This window comes from Bos taurus, chromosome 22 (genome assembly GCF_002263795.3).
Source record: "Bos taurus isolate L1 Dominette 01449 registration number 42190680 breed Hereford chromosome 22, ARS-UCD2.0, whole genome shotgun sequence".
Classification (NCBI taxonomy): domain Eukaryota; kingdom Metazoa; phylum Chordata; class Mammalia; order Artiodactyla; family Bovidae; genus Bos; species Bos taurus.
Genome location: NC_037349.1, coordinates 47,234,048 through 47,254,277, shown reverse-complemented (window position 1 = coordinate 47,254,277; position 20,230 = coordinate 47,234,048). Strand labels below are relative to the sequence as shown.

Below are 20,230 nucleotides of genomic sequence, written 5' to 3'. Positions count from 1 at the left end.
TTACGGGCTCTCCCAACCTTGTGCATAGTGGCTGGATAATGAGACCCTGCCCTTCTCGGCTCATACACTTTGTTTGGAGCCCTGCACCCCCTCTCCTAACCTTGGAGGATGCCTTCACATGAGCACACATTGGCTTTTTTTCTGGATGCACTGGGCTGCAGGAGCAGGCACTCCAGCTGCATGCAGTGCACCAAGCACCGCCTGCTTTGGGGGAGCCCCATGCAATTCTCTTTTATTTGCTTTCTGCTGGTGTCCTTTAGGTCTTATGCCTGTCGAGTACAGGTGTCATTTTTAAGAGAATCTGATCTCCTTGGTGGAGATGCGTAAAAATGATGTTAGGAGCAGGAAACTCAACAGTTTATGAAGTAAATTTTCCTCCTCCTCCTTGCTGTGCCCTCCTACAATAGCATGAAGTAGGTAGGGAATGGGTTTGTCTTGCCATTTTACAGATGAGCACACTGAGGCTGAAAAAGCTGTGCTGCTTGCCTGAGCTCTCGTAGAGTGAAGAGCAGAGCTGGAGCTCCAAGCCCAGGGCTCTTCTCACTGTAGCAGCAGCACGTGCTGTTGTGGAGATGCGTGGCTGAGCTGTGGGCAGGAGCAGCCCCGCTGGCTGCAGTGTGAGCAGTTTGGGGGTGGGGGGAGAAGAACCCTTGTCATCTCCACCTGTGCCAGGGCTGCTCAGGCAGCTGAGAGTCTTCTCTTGCCTGGCCCCCTGCTCCATGCTCACCCCAGCTGGCTCACTTCAGGAGCCAGCGGTGCTGGAACCAGGCTTCCATGCATGGCTTTTATGGTATCTCTGCTGAAAGGTGGAGGGGAACATATCCTGGAGCCTTCCTAACAGGAATCATATTCTTTCTGTTTTTCTTTCAGTCAAGCCATCTCAAAGTCCAAGCTCAGGTCAGTATCTTCTTTCCCTAATTTTTCTTAAACTTGTGTGGGCTTTTTATGTTCTACCTTCTGAACTTTATGTAGAATTGCTCTAGACCTGATTTTTTTATACTGTGGGCTCTAACATTCATGTAGAAGATCAGCCTGCCCAGTAAACAGTGAGTACCTGCCTTGTAGAACTGTAGTAGGTGCCAAAAAACCACTCCCCCCCAAAAAAAACAGATCAGTAAGATGCAACCATGAATAATGTTTTGCCTACTAATCAACCCTTTTTGTATACCCTCCCAGAGTCATTTCCTCTAAGAGAGATACTTCCTGTCACTTTTCTGCTGTAAACTTTTTCCATTGAAGGAAGTTCAAGAGGTCTTCTGAGTTCCTCGTAATGGTTTTACTTGCTCTGAGTGCAGGTTACATAATCAGTTGGTAAAAACTCATTGAACTGTATACCAGTGATTTGTTACTTTCCCATATAAGTATTATTTTTCAGTTAGAAACAGTGTTTTACCACTGTGGACAAAAATTCACTTAAAGTGGAATAGAACTGAAGGTGAAGTGTTGGTTGCTCAGTCGGTCCATCTTTCTGCCATCCCACGGACTCTAGCCCACCAAGCTCCTCTGTCCATGGAATTCTTTTTGTAAAACTGTAAAAATCCTAGCAGCACTGTTTATAATAGCCAGGACATGGAAGCAACCTAGATGCCCATCAGCAGATGAATGGATAAGAAAGCTGTGGTACATATACACAATGGAGTATTACTCAGCCATTAAAAAGAATACATTTGAATCAGTTCTAATGAGATGGATCAAACTGGAACCTATTATACAGAGTGAAGTAAGCCAGAAAGAAAAACACCAATACAGTATACTAATGCATATATATGGAATTTAGAAACATGGTAACAATAACCCTGTGTACGAGACAGCAAAAGAGACACTGATGTATAGATCAGTCTTATGGACTCTGTTGCAGGGGGAGAGGGTGGGGAGATTTGGGAGAATGGCATTGAAACATGTATAATATCATGTATGAAACGAGTCACCAGTCTAGGTTCGATGCACAATACTGGATGCTTGGGGCTGGTGCACTGGGACGACCCAGAGGGAGGGTATGGGGAGGGAGGAGGGAGGAGGGTTCAGGATGCGGAACACATGTATACCTGTGGCGGATTCATTTTGATATTTGGCAAAACTAACACAATATTGTAAAGTTTAAAAATAAAATAAAATTTAAAAAGTATTGCTATTGGACCATACTCAGCCATTAATATCTGGGTTGTGAAAGAATATTTATTGATATTCTAAACCCAATATGTAAAAAAGCCAGTTGATAAACTCTTTGAGATTTCTGCAGAGCATTATACATATGTACGTGTATGTGCATATATATTGCATTCTCTTTGTGTAGTCAGAAGTAACATGCTTTCTGTTTTCTGTTGTTTTGATGGTTTATTTCTATTTTGAATTTTTGAATTTTTAATTCAAAATTTTGAATTTTTGAATTTTTAATATTTGCTTTAGAGAATTAATGTCACTTTAAGTAGGGAGTAATAATGAATGGTATCAATAAGAAATATTAAAGGGAAGAAATAATGGAAATTTAAAGCATAACTATCAATAAAATATCTTAAAAAAAAAATCCTAGAAGAAAATATAGAAAATTTTAGTGACCTTGGGTTAGGCAAAAGTTTCTTGGGTACAACGCCCAAAGCACTGGTCATAACAGGAAAAACTGATGAATTGGACTTCATCCAAATTAAAACTACTACTTCTTGAAAGAAAAAGATCATTTGCAGACTGGAGGAAAAAATTATTGCAAAACAGAATTTAGAAAGGACTCGTATCAAGTATACGTAAGAATAGTATCAGTAATAATAAAACAACCCAATAAAAATGGACACTAGATTTTTAGTAGGCATGTAGTCATAGAGGGGGCTTCCCTCATGGCTCAGATGGTAAAGAGTCTGCCTGCAATTCAGGCAACCTGAGTTCGATCCCCAGGTTGGGAAGATTCCCTGGAGAAGGGAATGGCAATCCACTCCTGGATTCTTACCTGGAGAATTCCATGGACAGAGGAGCCTGGCAGACTACAGTCCATGTAGATGGCAAATAAACACATGAAATGACCACTGGTCATTAGGAAATGCAAATTAAAATCACAGCTGAGATACCATGATGCACCTATAGAATGAATCAAATGTTGAAAGCTGGCATTTTGACAAGGATGCACATCAGTGGAAATTCTTATATACTGCTACAGGTCAGGTGACACAGCCATTTTAAAAGCAAGTTGTCAGTGTCTTACAAAGTCCAGCGTATTTACCATATGGCCCAGCAATTCACCTCTAAGGTATTTATATAGGAAAAATGAAGATAGATGCCTACACAAAAAATTTTGCATGAATGTTTATTCATAAACATTATATATGTATAATTGATAAATACAACATTTATATGTTTATAATTGCCGAAAGCTGCAAATAACTCAGATGCCCATCAGATGGTAAGGTAGACAAATTATAGTTCATCCATATGATGGACTGAAACTCAGCAACAAGAAGGGAGAAAACTACTGAGAGATCAATGAGACAAATGGATCACAAATGAACTTTTTCTAAATGAGGGAGGCCAGTCTCAAAAAGCTATATATTGTATGATTCGGTTGATAGGATTCTGAATGAAGCAAAATAATAGAGAAAGAGAACAAATCAGTAGCTTTCAGGGGCTAGGGTGAGCAGTGGATTAACTATAAAGTGCCATTAAGGATTTTTTTTTGAGTGCTAGAAATATTCTACGTCTTGATTGTGGTTGTGATTACAAACTTTAGAAGAAAAAGAAGTCAATTTTGCCATATGTAAGTTATATCTTAATAAACCTGTCTTTAAAAAAATTAAGGGGACTTTTCCTGGTAGTCTAGTAGCTCGGACTGTGTACTCCCAATGAGGGAGGTATGGATTCCATCGCTGGTTGGGGAACTAAGACCCCACAGCATGTGTGGCGAGGCCAAAAAAAAAAAAAAAAAAAATTAACAGCGTTTTCAAAATGAAAAGCACTTTCATGAATTTCCTGTTGCCAGAGGACATTTAAATTTCTTCATAATTTGGCCCCCAGATCACCCTCTGACCTCTGGGGTATTTAGACACTCCTCCCAGACTTCGCACTTTGTTATTCTGGACTGCTCTCCAGCTGTCAAATGGACCACACACTCCAGTTCTTCCCACCCAGTCTCTTTGGCGGGAGCTAAGTGGAGCGCCCTGCTCTCTCCCTGTCCACCCTTGGCTAATCCTTATTCAGCTTTCGAGAGGGAGAGCCAGCCCAAACCTCAGCTTTCTGAGGAGGCCTTCCCTGACCCTTCAGCTCTCTTGTGGCTCCCTTCTCCTTCCTCCTGTACGCAGTACCCTGGGCGTAGCACTTGGTGTGGGTGATTGCCTGCCACAGCCCTCATACTGTTACAGGGTGGGGTCACAGACCGAGCCTCCCCCGGACTTGGGAGACATCTGTCACTTGTCCCTGCAGCATGAATAGGGCTGCAGGGACAAGGCTGCGTGCCCTTGGGCTGGATGTCGTTCAGGCCACCTTGCTTGTGTGTATTGCATTATGCATCATGGGAGAAACCCAGTCTTGTGGGAACAGTTTTGAGTGTCCTCAGTGGAATTTTTCTACTCTTGTTATCATGTTTCCAGCTGCTGTTACCATCAGAAACCCACATAGCAAGAGCAGGAATACAATGCACCTCGCTTGTTCCAGGTCTTGCCAAAGAGCTGGCGCAAGTCTTTCATTGGCCCCTGGGTTACAGTGTTCTTAGCAGAGCAGTGCGGCTGAGTCAGCCAGGGCTGCAGCCTTGACACAGCCTGCAGATTCTCCTGACTCAAGTGCTAGAGGAAGCGCCCACCACCCCAGTCTGTGAGCACAGCCCGGACCGGGCTGACACTGCCACTCGGTCAGCCGTTCTCTGAGACCCCCTTCACCAAACCGTCCCGTGGCAGGGAATGTTTCCCGTAGGGAGACGGGCTGAGGCCGAGAATACTCTAATTACATACTGCAACTGGGAGTTGGTAGAGAACATGCTGCTTGTCTGTTTGGCTTAGTTCATTTTATTTGTATGGAAACATGATTCAATATTAGCTCTCCTCCTAAAGGTATATTTTGAGCATTGCTAGTTAGAAAGGGCACCTGATGACTCAGGAGTACGACTCATGTCCTACTCAGCATTGATGACTCTCTCTGGCTCCAGAGCTACCTCCCAGATTTACGAAAGGACTGAAGGGTTCCCTAAAAAGAAAACTCAGGTTTTGGAGCCCTTGGCTGCCTGATAAATTCCACATGATGATCGAGGTGCTGCAAGAGATGTGGATGATAAGCTGGCGTCTCTGTGCGCTGACAGCTCAATCAGACCCGAGAGCCTCGTGGTGGGCATGTGAACTGTGGATGTGTACAAGCTGGTGACTCTGAACATCTAGATTTCCTGACCGGCTTGAGGACTGCATATGACAAATTACGGGGTTATCTGCAGCCATAGGAAGGAAACAGATAGCATGATCAAGTCAATACTGTGCTTTTAAAAAGTCATCTTTTAAAACCACCGTTATTTGTCTTATGAGGTCTGGTCATTTCTGTGTCATTTGTTCTCCTCTTTCCTCCCTGCACCCCGACCCTGGTGGGGACCTCCAGAGTGCAGTCATTCCTTAGCGATATTGATCAGGTGCTGTGTGTGTCTGTCATCCAGGGGGTAACGTTTGCTTCTCTTACAGCCGCCGCTGGCGCCGCTGGAACCGCTTCAGTCGCAGAAGGTGTAGGGCTGCTGTGAAGTCCGTCACGTTTTACTGGCTGGTCATTGTCCTGGTGTTTCTCAACACCTTAACCATTTCCTCCGAGCACTACAACCAGCCTGACTGGTTGACACAGATTCAAGGTATAAGCAGAAGCCATTCCCTTTTTGCTCCAAACAGGGGATCCCCGAGGCTGCCCAGCTGCAGTCTAGTCTTTTCAGATGGACGTGTGGTTGTCCAGGACCATTTCCAGTGAGCAGTGGAACTTGGAGGGTGGCAGAGCCAAGCACAGGCGCACCTGGCCAGAGTGTGCGGTCCGGGTCGTGTGGTGTGTGATGCACGTTGGAGCTAATGACTCCAGAGCAGCTCATTGTCTGAACCCTGTGTGGGATCAAGGACTCTGGCAGCTGGAAGGGACCTCATATCCCTCCTCCCTGTGCCCGCTGGAAGCTTTATTTTCCGCTGTAGTTTCCTCGGCAAGTGGTGGCTGTTTGCCCACCTCGACTGCCCCAGCAGGGTGGTGTGGGAGCTCACCCCTTTCTGAGTTGGACAGTTTTGAGCCATTGTGAAGACCTACCTGATGTCAAGTTATATCTGTTTCTACTCAACTCTCCAGCCTGCTGGGTGGCATTTTTTGAAGTGACCTTGACAGGCAGCTGTTTCTTAGATCTGGGGGCAGTAAGTAAGACCAGACAGATTTCTTGTGTGACTGAAACAAATAAAAATAATACAATGGTCTAAATGCAGACTTGTAGGCTTTCAGGCCTCGAAAGCCACAGAGATTATGTGGTAAGCTGCCCCTCCCCATTGTACAGTCAGTGAAAGTGAACCCCAGAGAAACCAAGGAACTTCGCTAGGGGGCACACGTCTGGGTGGTAGCAGAAGCAAGACCGGAGCCTGGAAGACAAGTGGACCATGGGTGTTCCTGCCACATTTCTATAGAGAGGGCAAGAGCAAAACTGTGGGCCGAGAGCTTGGGGCCCTTCTGGCAGCGGCTGGTGGGAGGGGAGGTGGGGGACCAGGGGTCAGAGATGCTCCCATGCTGAGATCCCATGGACACGTGCTCCTTGTGTTTCCAGATATTGCTAACAAAGTCCTCTTGGCTCTGTTCACCTGTGAGATGCTGGTCAAAATGTACAGCTTGGGTCTCCAGGCGTACTTTGTCTCTCTTTTCAATCGGTTTGATTGCTTCGTGGTGTGCGGCGGAATTACCGAGACGATCCTGGTGGAACTGGAAATCATGTCTCCCCTGGGCATCTCTGTGTTCCGCTGTGTGCGGCTCTTGAGAATTTTCAAAGTGACCAGGTGAGGACGCGTGTGCTCACTGTAGGGGTTTCCCGACCCCACTTGGGGGGACCATCTGCTCCACCCCACACGGCGCCCTAGGCTTACCCCCTCGTCTTGACTTGCAGGCACTGGACCTCCCTGAGCAACTTGGTGGCATCCTTGTTAAACTCCATGAAGTCCATCGCTTCGCTGCTGCTTCTGCTTTTTCTCTTCATCATCATCTTCTCCTTGCTGGGGATGCAGCTGTTTGGCGGCAAGTTTAATTTTGATGAAACGCAAACCAAGCGGAGCACCTTCGATAATTTCCCGCAAGCCCTTCTCACAGTGTTCCAGGTGAGTGCCCCGCCCTCCTATCCCTGGGTGGCGCCTTAGGAGACACCTTCTCATCTGTCCACGACTCAACAAGGCAAAATGATTCCATCGTCACTGTACCAGCAACCTCTGTTCTAATAACACTCTGATTAATTTTGTGCCATATAAGTCATTTATTTTGCGTCAAAGTCCAGAGGGATGTGCTGTGATCTCATGTTTTTGTGAGATCACTGGATGTCTTGCTAAGTCGCTTCAGTTGTGTCCGACTCTGTGTGACTCTGTAGACGGCAGCCCACCAGGCTCCCCCGTCCCTGGGATTCTCCAGGCAAGAACACTGGAGTGGGTTGCCATTTCCTTTTCCAATGCATGAAAGTGAAAAGTGAAAGTGAAGTCGCTCAGTCGTGTCCAACTCTTAGCGACCCCATGGACTGCAGCCCACCAGGCTCCTCCGTCCATGGGATTTTCCAGGCAAGAGTACTGACTGGAGTGGGGTGCCAGTGCCTTCTCCACTGGATGTCTTATGAAATAATAAACCTCACGTTTGTGTTTGACTGTATGAGGTTTCTGGGGTTTCATAGGGTCTGAAATCCTCTTCTTGTACTTTGCTCATTCTTGATGGCAGGCAAGTTTTATAATCCTGGTTATAATGGATTTATGCATAGTGTGACTTCTAAAGCCCTGATGCTGTGGTGTATAGTCAGGAATCAGGGTGACTAAACAGTTGCGACAACTGCTGTCCCAATGTTGTCCCCTGTCGTGTGATGGAATGGGGACACACAGACTCTGAGGGATGTCTGTGCTGGTGCGGCCCTGGTGGGCATCAAGCTGAGAAGGGAGCCACGGGGTTAGGGCTTCACAGGTGGCCCTACCCTCAGAGGCCCAGCCTTTCCACCCCACCTGGCTCTCACCTGAGGTGTTCCAAGCCCCCTCCTTGTGTGTTGTGGCCTTCCTTGGACAGAGCCTGGCAGGTAAATTTTAAAAACCCATCTGCCCTTGTTGCTTTTCACATGTAATGCCAGCGAGTCCTGCAGGCAGGGCGGGGCGGCCTGGTGGGAGGCCTGACCTCCCACGGTGGCTCTTCCATTGCTCAGCACTGTGACTTTGTAAAGTGACTGTTTTCTGAAAGATGGAGCCTAGAAGGAATGATCTCTAAGGTTCTTTCCTACTTGGACATTTTGAATTGAATGGAATTGCTATCACTGCTACAGGCCTGGTATATAGCAATACAGTATAATATAACTCAGAATTGTTTATTTTTGGCTGTGCTGGGTCTTCGTTGCTGTGCTTGGATTTTCTCTAGTTGGGGCAAGCAGGGGCTCATCTTCATTGCAGCGCTTGGGCTCCTCACTGCAGTGTCCTCTCTCTTTGCAGAACACAGGCTCTAGGCTTTCGGGCTTCCGAAGTTGCAGCACATGGGCTCAGCAGTTGTGCATGGGCTTAGTTGCTGCATTGCATGAGGAATCTTCCCAGACCAGGGATGGAACCTGTGTCCCCTGCGTTGGCAGGAGGATTATTAACCACAGGACTACCAGGGAAGTCCCCTAACTCAGCTTTTTGAATTAAACTTAATTTTTGGCCACTGATGAATTATTCATTTTGTCTTGTTTTGTTTTTTTGATGCTTCCAGAGAAACCTGCATTTTGCTGGTGGTTTTTGTAGTACATGTGTATGGCACAGAATTTAAATGTTAGAAAAACATGTAAAGTAGCAAGTCTATCTCCAACCCAGCCACCAATTTCCCCTTGTGGGAGGCAACCACCATTAAGCAGATTTTTCTGTATTCTCCCAGTGTGCTTGCTCAGATGTAAATAAATTTATCTGTCTACCTACGATCAGATGAATTTACACAGATGGTAGCTGATTCTACGTGCTTTTTTAAATCTTTCTTCTTTAGCACCTAAAGTGTCCTTAAGAACCTGTCTTATTGGTCCATAAAAAGGTACCTCTTCCTTTTCAATGCTGCCTCCATTTATTTTTTATTGGAGGATAATTGCTTTACAAATTACTGTATGGTTTGTGCCATACATGAGCATGAGTCAGCCACAGGTAGACATATGTCCGCTCCCTCCTGAACCTCCCTCCTCCCCCTCCCCCTCGAGGTTGTCACAGAGCACTGGGTTGAGCCCCCCCGTGTCTGTCCATTTTGTGGTGTGGGTGTGCCATAATTCATGGAACTGGTCCCTTGCTGCTGAATGAATAGTAAACTGTGTCTTGGCTGAGTGGGTAGCCTTGCATGCACATCGTGGGGCTCGTGTGTGATATTAGATCTATGGCATAAATCCCCTCAAATGGAATTGCTGGCTTAAAGGGGGTGTGTCCATTTTCAACTTCGACACTCTTGCTTAAGTCTTCTCTTTAAGGCTGTGGTAGTTGATCCTCCAGTGATGGGGGTGGATTCTGTCTGTCACCTCACTCTCTTTTAGCACAGTGAGTACACAAACATTTTGATCACCGCCTGTCTGGTAGATGAAAGTGTTCTCTCATTGTAGTTTTAATTGATACTACTCTTGTCAGGAATGAGGTTGAATATCTTTTCATGTGACTAGGAGCCATTTATAGTTCCTTCTCTATGAATTGCTTTACCTTTTCCAATCATTTGGCAAATTTCTGTTTGGTAGTGATTCACATCATAGATATGATTTTCCATTTCCACAGTTGATAAAGCATGAGGAATGCTAGGCAGCCGTTAAAAAGAATAAAGTGACCCTGTGACACAGAGGGTCTCCAGAATACATCGAGAGGGAGAATAAAAAGCAAATTGCAGAAAATTCAAATAGTATGATACCCTCTATTTCTAATAAATAAATAAGATACCAACTGCCTGTTTTCTCCGGGTGTGTATGCTGCTGCTGCTGCTGCTAAGTCGCTTCAGTCGTGTCCAACTCTGTGTAACCCCATTGACGGCAGCCCACCAGGCTCTGCCGTCCCTGGGATTCTCCAGGCAAGAACACTGAAGTGGGTTGCCATTTCCTTCTCCAATGCATGAAAGTGAAAAGGGAAAGTGAAGTTGCTCAGTCGTGTCCGACTCTTAGCGACCCCATAGACTGCAGCCCACCAGGCTCCACCATCCATAGGATTTTCCAGGCAAGAGGACTGGAGTGGGGTGCCATTGCCTTCTCCGCCGGATGTGTATATATGTGCTTAAATGCACAGACAGACAGAGGTCCTGGAGAGACACACCAGCAGGGGCTGAATGGGCTGGGGTGCAAAGAGTACACATGTCTTATGTGGGAATGTCATCTTATTTTCATCAGAATAATTAACTCATGTATTTGTGTGATTAAGTGTAATGTTTTGAAGACTATGGGTTGACGGATGCATTTGTTCTGTGCAAACTGAATTGTGCAAGGCAGCTGACACCAGACCCAGGCAGCCCCAGGAGCTTGGGAGAATCGTGGGAACTGTGAGTCCACTTGCCCGCTGATCCCACTTTTGGCTTCTTAGATCCTGACAGGCGAAGATTGGAATGCTGTGATGTATGACGGTATCATGGCGTATGGGGGCCCATCATCTTCTGGAATGATCGTCTGCATCTACTTCATCATCCTCTTCATTTGCGGTAACTGTATCCTTCTGGACCGCCGGGGTCACCTTGTCGTCACCATATGCTGTCCTCCTCTCCAAGGTTCCCCGGGGTGGGGGCAGTGGTGGCCAGGGTGATGGGAACATGAGCATCCTCACCTCGTTCCCGTGTGTCCTCCTCTGTTGCTGGGACAGCAGGGGAGCGGCAGAGTCTCCTCCGGGCCTTAAGGAATGAGAGCAGCCACGGAGGCAGCCTGAGGTGGCACGTGGGCTACACCAGTGGTCACCCGCTCCGCGTGACATCACAGCCCAAGGGATGGCTTAGGACAAAGCCATGTGCTCTGTATGCTGCCACCCTTGAGAGTATAGGGAGGAAAAGTGTTCTCTGGCTTTCAGGTTCTTTTGACCAGCTACTAATCAAATTGACGTAAGACGGATTAATAGGAAAATACATTTAATTTCATACATATGAAGACCCCGTAGGTGTAGGACCTAAGAAATAGCCAAAGCAGGCTGTTCATATACATTTCATATATATTTCAGAGAAAAAATCAATTATTTCTGAAGATTTGACAAAACAAAGTAGTGTTTGCTTGGGATAGCAAAGTAACTGAGAAGTCACAAGCTTTGTTTGTAAAGCCTTCTCAGCCTCGGATCCCCAATTGCCAGCACTGTCTCCCGGCTTAGGGAGGATGCCTTTCAGGGAGCTGGTTTCCTGCTCCCAGGGGAACAGATGTGGGTCAGAGTGTTCTTCTTATACCAGCTGTTTCTCGAATAACTTTAATTCAAAGTCATCAACATGCCACCTTGGCTTGTTTTGGGGTGGCCCACTCCAAGCCCCATTAAAAGGTTAGGGGTACATCTCTGACTTCCTGAGACCCTTCAGAATGGATGGGGACGTTTATCTTCAGTGGGTTGATCTGAGCTCCCCTGGCCCTCATTTTGCTCTGCTGGTCTCTATGTCTTTGGGGATCACGCGTCCCTTGGCCAGCTGCTCTGTCCTGCTTTCTCTGACTTGTTTTCTTCCTTCTCCCAGCCAGAGTCACTCTAACCCTAGGTTTTAGAAAATTCAGACCTCCCTTTACGTCGCTCGGCCCCTCTTGACCCTGTAGCCTTGGGTTGTGTCTCCTTTCTCTCTCTGTGCCCTCGCTGCCCTGGCACGAGACCTGGCACATAGAGCTCCTTGATTAATGCTTAGTGAGAGAACAACTTGGACCAAGGTATGAATACAGCTCCTTGGTCTTCGCTTTTTTATTTTAAAGAATCCTAATCTAGAATCTTCTAAGAAGTCTGGTGGGCTGTTTTCCCCTTCATTTTCTCTGGCTTGTTAGTGAACCTTCTTCAGGGTGGAAACCCAAGTGCAAGCCTGCTGTGAGAACAGTGCTTTGTACTTCGGAGTGTTCTGTGGAAGCCCCTCTCCCAGCCCACACAAATCCTGTTGCAGGGAGCCGCGCTGCCCACCCCCGCCCCCAGGGGAGCCCTCCCGCCAGTTTCTCTCCATGCTCCTCTCATCACTTGCGGCTCCTGCTAGAGTTTGGGGTGCAGTTCTCCATCTTGCCAACTAGTAATAGGCGATAAGCTCCCTGAGTCTGCAGTCTCTTTTTGTATTCACATCTTTGTGGCTTACACCACAAGATCACGCACAGTTGGCTCTTGGTCAGTGTTTGTTAAATGAATGATCAGTATTTTCTTTTTCTGTTCTCGTGATTAATTCTCTAGGCCACAGCCGTATACTGGTTCCAATCTGCACAGAAGTATTCTCTAGCCACTTTCCCTCCAGTTAGATGTTGTAGTTTCTTTATAGTGGGTGTATCACTCTCTGCAGTCCTTAAATGGTTTACGGTCTATCTCCCCCAGCTAGAACAGATGCTACTTGGAAGCCAGGTCTCCAATCTGTCCTGTTTCCTCTCATGTCCCCAGAACCCGGACTCTAACCAGCATGTCAGAGTTGCTTGGCAGGTCTTGTCAGACGAATTCCATGGCACACCAGTGTTTAGGAGGGTCTGGTGGGTTATACATCTAAACATATCTATTGGGTATTCGCTCTTGGAAACCATCTGTTACAATCTTGTAAGATTTTCCTGTGGTTTATTACTCTGGGTTTACTTTCTACTACTGAAAGAATCTGGTGTCATCGTAAGACTAGAGACACAGTATTTCTTCATTGCCATCATTAGTAGGAATTCTCAGTGCAGTTATTCCCAGCACTGATCATTTTCTGAGCCACAATTATCCCACGTTCATCAGAGGAGAGCTCGTGTTGCCAAATCATTGGCCAGCCCAAAACAAACTGCTTCCCCAGGCTGGTTGCAGCTCTGTTTAAAAAGTAATCCTAGTGTATCAGAGGTGTTTTGACAGTCTTAATAGAATCTACTCACATTTCTACCCTCTTTTTAAAGACTTGAATAGGTTAGTCAAGCATGACATCCCCTGAAGCTTGCTCATTATCATTGCCTTGTTAGGTTGTATTTGTTGACATGTTCAGCAACCCACATGAGAGTTCAGATTGCACTGGGCGTGTGGGGCTGTGGCGTGCCTCTCCTGTCTCGGGGCCCCTGGGCTCCCATTGTCTTGCATGCAGATGGCCTTGCATCAGCCAGAGGGAAGCATCAGTGAGAGACGGGAGTCACATTGACCTGTTTGTTGCCCTCTGATCCCTATGCTTCTCCAAAATGTACTTAACTGCTGGCAAGTAAGAAACAGGCATCTTCAGAGTATGTTTTTGTTTTGTTTTTTTTCAGTCACTCAAGGAAACTACAGAAACAGCATTATAGTAAAAGCCGAAAAGCTAGTAACTTGTCCAGTTACCTAACTTTCTACTCTTTGAAAGAAATAAAAATCAACCACAAGAGTCACAGATACAGTCACTGTGTGACAATGCAGAAGGACAGGCCAGCACATCTGACAATAAGTTAGATGTGCTCTAGTCAGTCAGTGTGGAATGCATGAATGAGGTATTTGCAAACTTGGAAGATCGTTTCAAATGAGAAAGGCCCAGACTGCCTTGTGAGGTCATCATTTGAATAAAGCGTAGCCTTTCTTGGGGTCTTATTTTGGAGAGCACACCCCAGATAGATAGGTTGTGGGTGTGCATGTTTTCAAAGAAAACGCAGTGCATAAAGTGAATGTAAAATGCATAAAAACGTTACATTTTTGTTACAGGTTGTTTTATATAGTGTGTTTCATACCCATAAATACCTAGATGTATAGACACACACGTAGTACACACATGAAGGGAAATATTGGCATCTGTAGGTTTTCATGGGTTTTAGTGAATCTTAATTTTGCTTCTGGCCAGCTTATCTTCTACAGGTTCTGGTTCTTTTTGAAAAATGGGGCTCCAATCTCCTGGCTTTACCAAGTGAATATGGCACTGCTGCTGCTAAGTTGCTTCAGTCGTGTGTGACTCTGTGCCACCCATAGATGGAAACCCACCAGGCTCCCCTGTCCCTGGGATTCTCCAGGCAAGAACACTGGAGTGGGTTGCCGTTTCTTTCCCCAGTGCAGGAAAGTGAAAAGCACTAGGGGACAGTCAACCTGTCACCAGCCTCTCGAGCACAGGGGTGTGACACTGCCATTGTTGACCTGGTATAGCTGCATTTAGAACCATGCTTCATCCTTAACATTCTCAAATTAGATATTCTACTGAATGTCTTCTTGGCCATCGCTGTAGACAATTTAGCTGATGCTGAAAGTTTGAATACTGCTCAGAAGGAGGAAGCTGAAGAAAAGGAAAGGAAAAAGATTGCCAGGTAACCGCCTTTCCCCTGGGGAGGTTTGCTGAATGAAGGGTTTGACCCAGGGAGCCAGTCATAGGTGTGACCTGTTGGGGCTCCCATGCTGCTGCTTTGTGGGGATGGTGGCTGGCCTAAGAGGCTGACCGAAAAAGATGGACTCTTGGGCAGATCCCAGGCCCTTGGCTCTTATTCCCTTGAAGCTGAAAGTAGGAGTCACGTCCCCATGCTTAATGAATCTCTGCAGTTAATTCTGGCATCATAAAATAAATGATGCGTCCAGTGCTGATTAGCCCTTGAATGAGAATTTTAATAAGATGATCTGTGTTATGAACCCAGTGCACTGAGATGAACTGAGTGTGGGTTGTGCTGTATTCTTGCTGTTAGGGTTGTTCCCAATTAAATGGGCCACTGTTTTTTCTATATAAAACAGGATGGTTACTTGGTTCCTTCTGTTCTCTTCTCTGTAGAAAAGAAAGTCTGGAAAATAAAAAGAACAACAAACCAGAAGTCAACCAGATAGCCAACAGTGACAACAAGGTATATGTTACATTTTCCGCTTTGTTTCCAAATCATTTTGTTGATATCACCATAAATGTGTCACCTTTATACCATGACAGTGTTGTGGGTGCTATTTTAGAGTGAAAGCGTGGCACCCCGTCACAGATGCTGGCTTTCCAGGAGTGTCTGCGTGAAGTGGAGCACTTAACTGGTTGTTAACAGTATTTCAGACAGAGAGCTGGTGTGATACATATTTAACTGGTCTCACACCTTATTTTTTCTTGATTGGAATGGTGTGGGCACATCTGACCAGTGTCCCTATCTTCTCGGTGGGGATTAAAATCAAAGATTGGTAATAGATGTCTGTCCCTGGGAGGTGGGAGTGGGGGTGTCTCAGGATCAGAGGGTTTGGGCACTCAGGGCCCTACTGTGAACACTCAGGCACTGTGGCAGCTGTGGATTTTTCCTGAATTTGTTGATTTATTCACTGAGTCAGTAAGTCCTTTCTCAGTGGCGATGGTGTGTCAGATACCAGGGATCAGGAATGACCAAGAGCAGTGAGATCTGCGCTCACATGGGGCTCGCAGTCTGGCGAGGAGGCAGGAACCTGCGAGGTGGTTCTCATGTAGCGCGTGCTCCAGTGCTGGCTGGCCATGGCTGGCTAGGGGGGACACCAGTTTGCTCCTCATCTGCTCTCAGGCTTTCTCTCTGAAGCAGGGGCATCATCTGGGGGTACCTGCTCTCCTGACACACTCACACAGCACCCACTTTGGAGATCACACCCCTACCCCGGGCTGAATGGTAGGGTTAGGTCTTTAACCGCCCCTCTCGAGTCCACTGAAGTCAGAGTCTCCCTCCTCCCAAGACTTCTCTGTCCTCCCAGGTTACCATCGACGACTACAGAGAAGAGGATGAGGACAAGGACCCCTACCCACCCTGTGATGTGCCAGGTATGCGGCGGACACCAGAGATGGACGCTGAGCTCATGAGTAACGTCCTCACACTGATCAGCGCCTGGGTCTGTGGCCAGCCCAGCTGGGCACACGCAGGGCTGCCGGGGCTGCCGAGGCCAGAGATTCGGTCCCCTTGTGGGCTGGTTAGCTCAGGTTTTTCTCGGGCAGCTTAGGGAACCCAGACACCAGGTGGTGGGGAGAGAACACAGATGTGGAGCAGGGCGCGTGCAGCCTGCACTGGGTATCTCTCTAGGAGGCAGCCAGTGGCCAAGACTCACTGGACACTTTCACCTTGACTGGGGACTTGACGGGCTGCTGGAGGGAGGTCCTGTGGAGTCAAGGAGCCTGGGAGACTGCGGGTGTGTGACTTGAAACCCTGCACAGTTTATCAGGCTGAAGCTGAGTGTGGAGGTTGCTGGGGAAGCAGCCAGGTGCTGGGGGCTGGCACCTTCACCTGGTGCTGGGGCCTCATTCCCACAAAGGGACACACTCACCAGATGAGAGCGCTTCTCAGCCCCAACCCACACACTGTCAGTTCATATTTGGAAGGTTTTGATTAATGTAGCCCACCTTGTGTCCATGGAATGTTCCAGGAAGGAGTAGTGGAGTGGGTTGTCATTCCCTCCTCCAGGGGAATCTTCCCAACCCAGGGATCAAACATGGGTCTCCTGCATTGCAGACAGATTCTTTACATCTGAGCCACCTGGGAAGCCCTGTGTAAGCTGATACACATTGTTTAAGCCACATTTTCATGTGAAATTGAAAATGAGCGTTCAAACACAAATGCAATCCTTATTTCATGCCTATAAAAAAAAAGTATCTCCTTTAAAGTAGGTGAAGAGGAAGAGGAGGAGGAAGAGGATGAACCTGAGGTTCCTGCTGGCCCCCGTCCTCGCAGAATCTCTGAGTTGAACATGAAAGAGAAAATCGCCCCCATCCCGGAAGGGAGTGCTTTCTTCATTCTCAGCAAGACCAACCCGTAAATATCGCCTTTCTAGTCACGTGGCTGCCCCATCTCCCCCGGATCCTGCAGAGTGCTTGAGAGTGGCTGGGGGCCAGGGGTAGGGGGGCAGACAGTGCAAGGGAAGATGGTTCACAGCCCCTTTCTGTGCCTGAGTGTTGAGGCCCCCCGTTCCCCCGACCCCTGTCCTGTTCCAGCTTTGCCTTTGCCCTCTTCATCTCTTCCTGGCCTTCCTGTGCTTGGACAGGGGTATAGGGGGGTGACCAGGCCTTGGGAGAAATGCTATTCCAGACCCCGCTCCCACACGCCCCCACCCTGGGGCAGCAATGGTGCAGTCCTGCAGCTCTGGTATTCTGTGGGTCATCACCTGTGAAGCGTTTTCCATCCAAAGGACCCTTTCTTCGTAAGGAAGTTTTTGCTAAGATGCTGTGGGAGATGAGGGTGTTGACCAGCTTCCTGAACATCTTCACTCAGAGGCCCAGTGTAGCCGATCACTTTTCCCTATTGAGCTTGATGGCAATGTACCAGTATTGCTCAGTGATAGTTTGTAAGTGGTAGCTATTCAGTTCAGCTCCATGATAGCCTGCTTAAAATAGCATTTCTCCTGTTAAAATGATCCAGTGCTTGCCAGGAACCTGGTAATTACTCACAAGTACTCTAAGAGGAAGATGTGTATTTACTAGCTGGTTTCTAGGTTTTAAATCATCTGGGACAGAGTGAAATGCCAGGAGGAATAGATGGCTCCTAGAAAGGTTGCTGGAATTGCAGAAGCAGTTCTGGGCTGTCAGAGGAGAAATCTGTAAATTCTCAAGCTCCAGGGAGACACAGGGAGAAGCAAGGTGGGAACAGTTCTTACGGAGTTGAAGATTAGATAGTAATCTATTTTTTTTATGGTCCATTTTTAAAAATCTTTTTTGAATTTGTTGCAGTATTGCTTCTGTCTTAAGTTTTGACTTTTTGGCCTTGAGGCATGTGGGATCTTACCTCCCTGACCAGGAATTGAACCTGCACTCCCTGCATTGGGAGGCGTAGTCTTAATCACTGAATCTCTAGGGAAGTCCCTGGATGGTAGTTTTTATAGCTCATCATTGTTGAGAGTTTGCATATCTCTTTTAAAAAGTTATTCAGCCTCCTCACTGACCCCTGCAGCTCACTGTGTCTGCTTATACGGGAGGAATGAATTCCATTTGCCCCCAAAGCTTTGAGCACTTCTTGCCCTCACAGCACTGTCAGGCTTTCCCCAGCTGCTGACAGCTTGCCGGCCCTCCAGGGACCACAGCCAGGCATTCAGCAGCCCCAGGGAGAAAAAATGAAACAAGACATCATCTTCATATAAAGTTGACTTCTGGTTTTTAAAGTGGAAAAAACTTTTCAAAGGAAAACCTGCATGTATTCTATAGACAAAAAAACCAGCAGTGAAGTTCTGAAGTCAAATAACTGAAGTTAAGGGAAGTCAGACATTAACTACACTAAGTAGTCTGGGATGTTGTCAGGGGCATCAGGAGAGGCTCTGACAGCCTGCGGTGCTGTTGTGAGAGTCAGGGCTGGGGTGCTGGGCACGTGCTACCCTCCTTGTTCCATGGGACCGGAGGAGCCTGCGATGGCTCTGCCCCACCGGGTGCAGGGAGATGCTTGTGAGATTCTTATATGATGATGTGACTTCCACTTGACTTTCTCAGAAGCACTTGTTGTGGGTCAGCTGCCCCCAGAATAGCACTTCTGACAGGATGTCCACACAGCAGGAGAGTACACCCAGTCTCTCTCCCTGAGGTCAGGTCAGGATGCAGCCAGCCTGGCTGCTGGGGTCACCCCTGTTCTGTGTGAGTTTCTACGATGAACTCTGACCTCAGTCTCTGTTTCAAGGCAGGAAAAGGGAGCTTCTGGGCTTCATGTTACAGTGGGGAGGTGTCACCATCAGACTTGGATTGGAAATATGCCCTGGTCCCCTACTAGCTGAGTCACCTTTTTGGGGACTTGCGGGTGGCAATACCATGGGGCTTCTGAGAGTTTAGCTCCCTGACTAGGGATCGAACCCTGGCCCTTGGCAGTGAGAACGCAGAGTCCTAACCACTGGACTGCCAGGGAATTCCCATAGCTGGGTCACCTTAAGAAAGTTCTTTCACAAGCTGAAGCCTCAGTTTGTTCACCTTTAGAAGGGTGGTGTTCCTGCTTTTCAGGACGCAGTGAATGGTCTGTGGGGCTTGTCCACACAGAACCCTCAGGGTTTCAGGGAAAGAATGGTCTGGTGGTTCCAGTTTGCTGGGTGGGGCTTGGGTGGCATAGGGACAGCGGTCCTCCACCTGGTCCATCACCATGGAGTGGCCCCAGCATGCTGAGAGCGCTGGCCGGTGGGCTCGGGCCCTTCCAGGGTTCATCCATGCTGTGGCTCTTCCTGCAGGATCCGCGTGGGCTGCCACAAGCTCATCAACCACCACATCTTCACCAACCTCATCCTTGTCTTCATCATGCTGAGCAGCGCCGCCCTCGCCGCTGAGGACCCCATCCGCAGCCACTCCTTCCGGAACACTGTAAGCCCCCAGCGAGGGTGTCAGGGCAGACCCCCCCACTCCCAGTCAGTGCTGGGCTCGCAGGCAGAGGCCGGTGTCCAGGCAGGGCCTGCAGGGGCTACGAGGGTCAAAGCTCATGTGGGCCCCTCCTTCCCCTGAAGGCATTTTATGCTGCAGATTTGTCAGTGCCAGAGAGATTTTTTTGTTATGGGCACAAACCTTTATTGAATCATATATTTTACACCTCATTTCAGATACTCTGCAGTAACAGTGTATTCAGGAGCCCTGCTTCTCTGCATCGCTGCCGACATTTTGATTCCTCTTTTCCCCTCCTCAAATTCATGTGCACACCTGTTTTGAGGTTTCCTGCTTGTGGCAGCATCCAGCAGAGAGAAAAGAAAATTGAAACCTGGTGTGTCACATGCCTAGGGGGCTCTTACTTGGGGTTGGCAGGAAGACTTATATGGACTCAAATTCACACAGCTACTGTTACTGATGAGAAATACAAGTCAGGGAGATGGCAGATGGGGACCTGAGGCATTCAGCGGAGAAGAATGAAGCCTAGGTTAGTTTGGGCCAGTAGGTGGCTTTTCAAAGAGAAGAGAGGGTTTAATCTTCTATTATTAATCAGTTTTCAAAGTTCAGGGCTGACTCCCTTGCCTGGCATCTGTGTTGGGCAGAGACTGGTACCTAAGTCAGTTCTTGCCTGGGCAGGTCAGTCTCAGCAGGTCAGCCATAAGCACTGAGAGCAATCCTGAGGCAAGACAGCTTCACAAGACAGTAGCCTGTTGACTGCCAG

At 47.5% G+C, this 20,230-nt stretch overlaps 1 protein-coding gene across 12 annotated transcripts in view; it reads left to right on the top strand.

Annotated features, from left to right (window-relative positions):
• CACNA1D (calcium voltage-gated channel subunit alpha1 D) overlaps nucleotides 1-20,230 on the top strand; it is a 370,601-nt gene that overhangs the window by 254,658 nt on the left and 95,713 nt on the right. For all 12 annotated transcript variants that reach the window (XM_010817680.3, XM_059879485.1, XM_059879486.1 and 9 more), the window contains 10 exons: nucleotides 871-897; nucleotides 5,637-5,797; nucleotides 6,734-6,959; nucleotides 7,067-7,274; nucleotides 10,698-10,818; nucleotides 14,413-14,527; nucleotides 14,980-15,049; nucleotides 15,894-15,960; nucleotides 16,795-16,942; nucleotides 19,323-19,452. In XM_010817680.3, coding sequence (XP_010815982.1) covers nucleotides 871-897; nucleotides 5,637-5,797; nucleotides 6,734-6,959; nucleotides 7,067-7,274; nucleotides 10,698-10,818; nucleotides 14,413-14,527; nucleotides 14,980-15,049; nucleotides 15,894-15,960; nucleotides 16,795-16,942; nucleotides 19,323-19,452 — 1,273 coding nt within the window. The remainder of the gene's footprint in view (nucleotides 1-870; nucleotides 898-5,636; nucleotides 5,798-6,733; nucleotides 6,960-7,066; nucleotides 7,275-10,697; nucleotides 10,819-14,412; nucleotides 14,528-14,979; nucleotides 15,050-15,893; nucleotides 15,961-16,794; nucleotides 16,943-19,322; nucleotides 19,453-20,230) is intronic.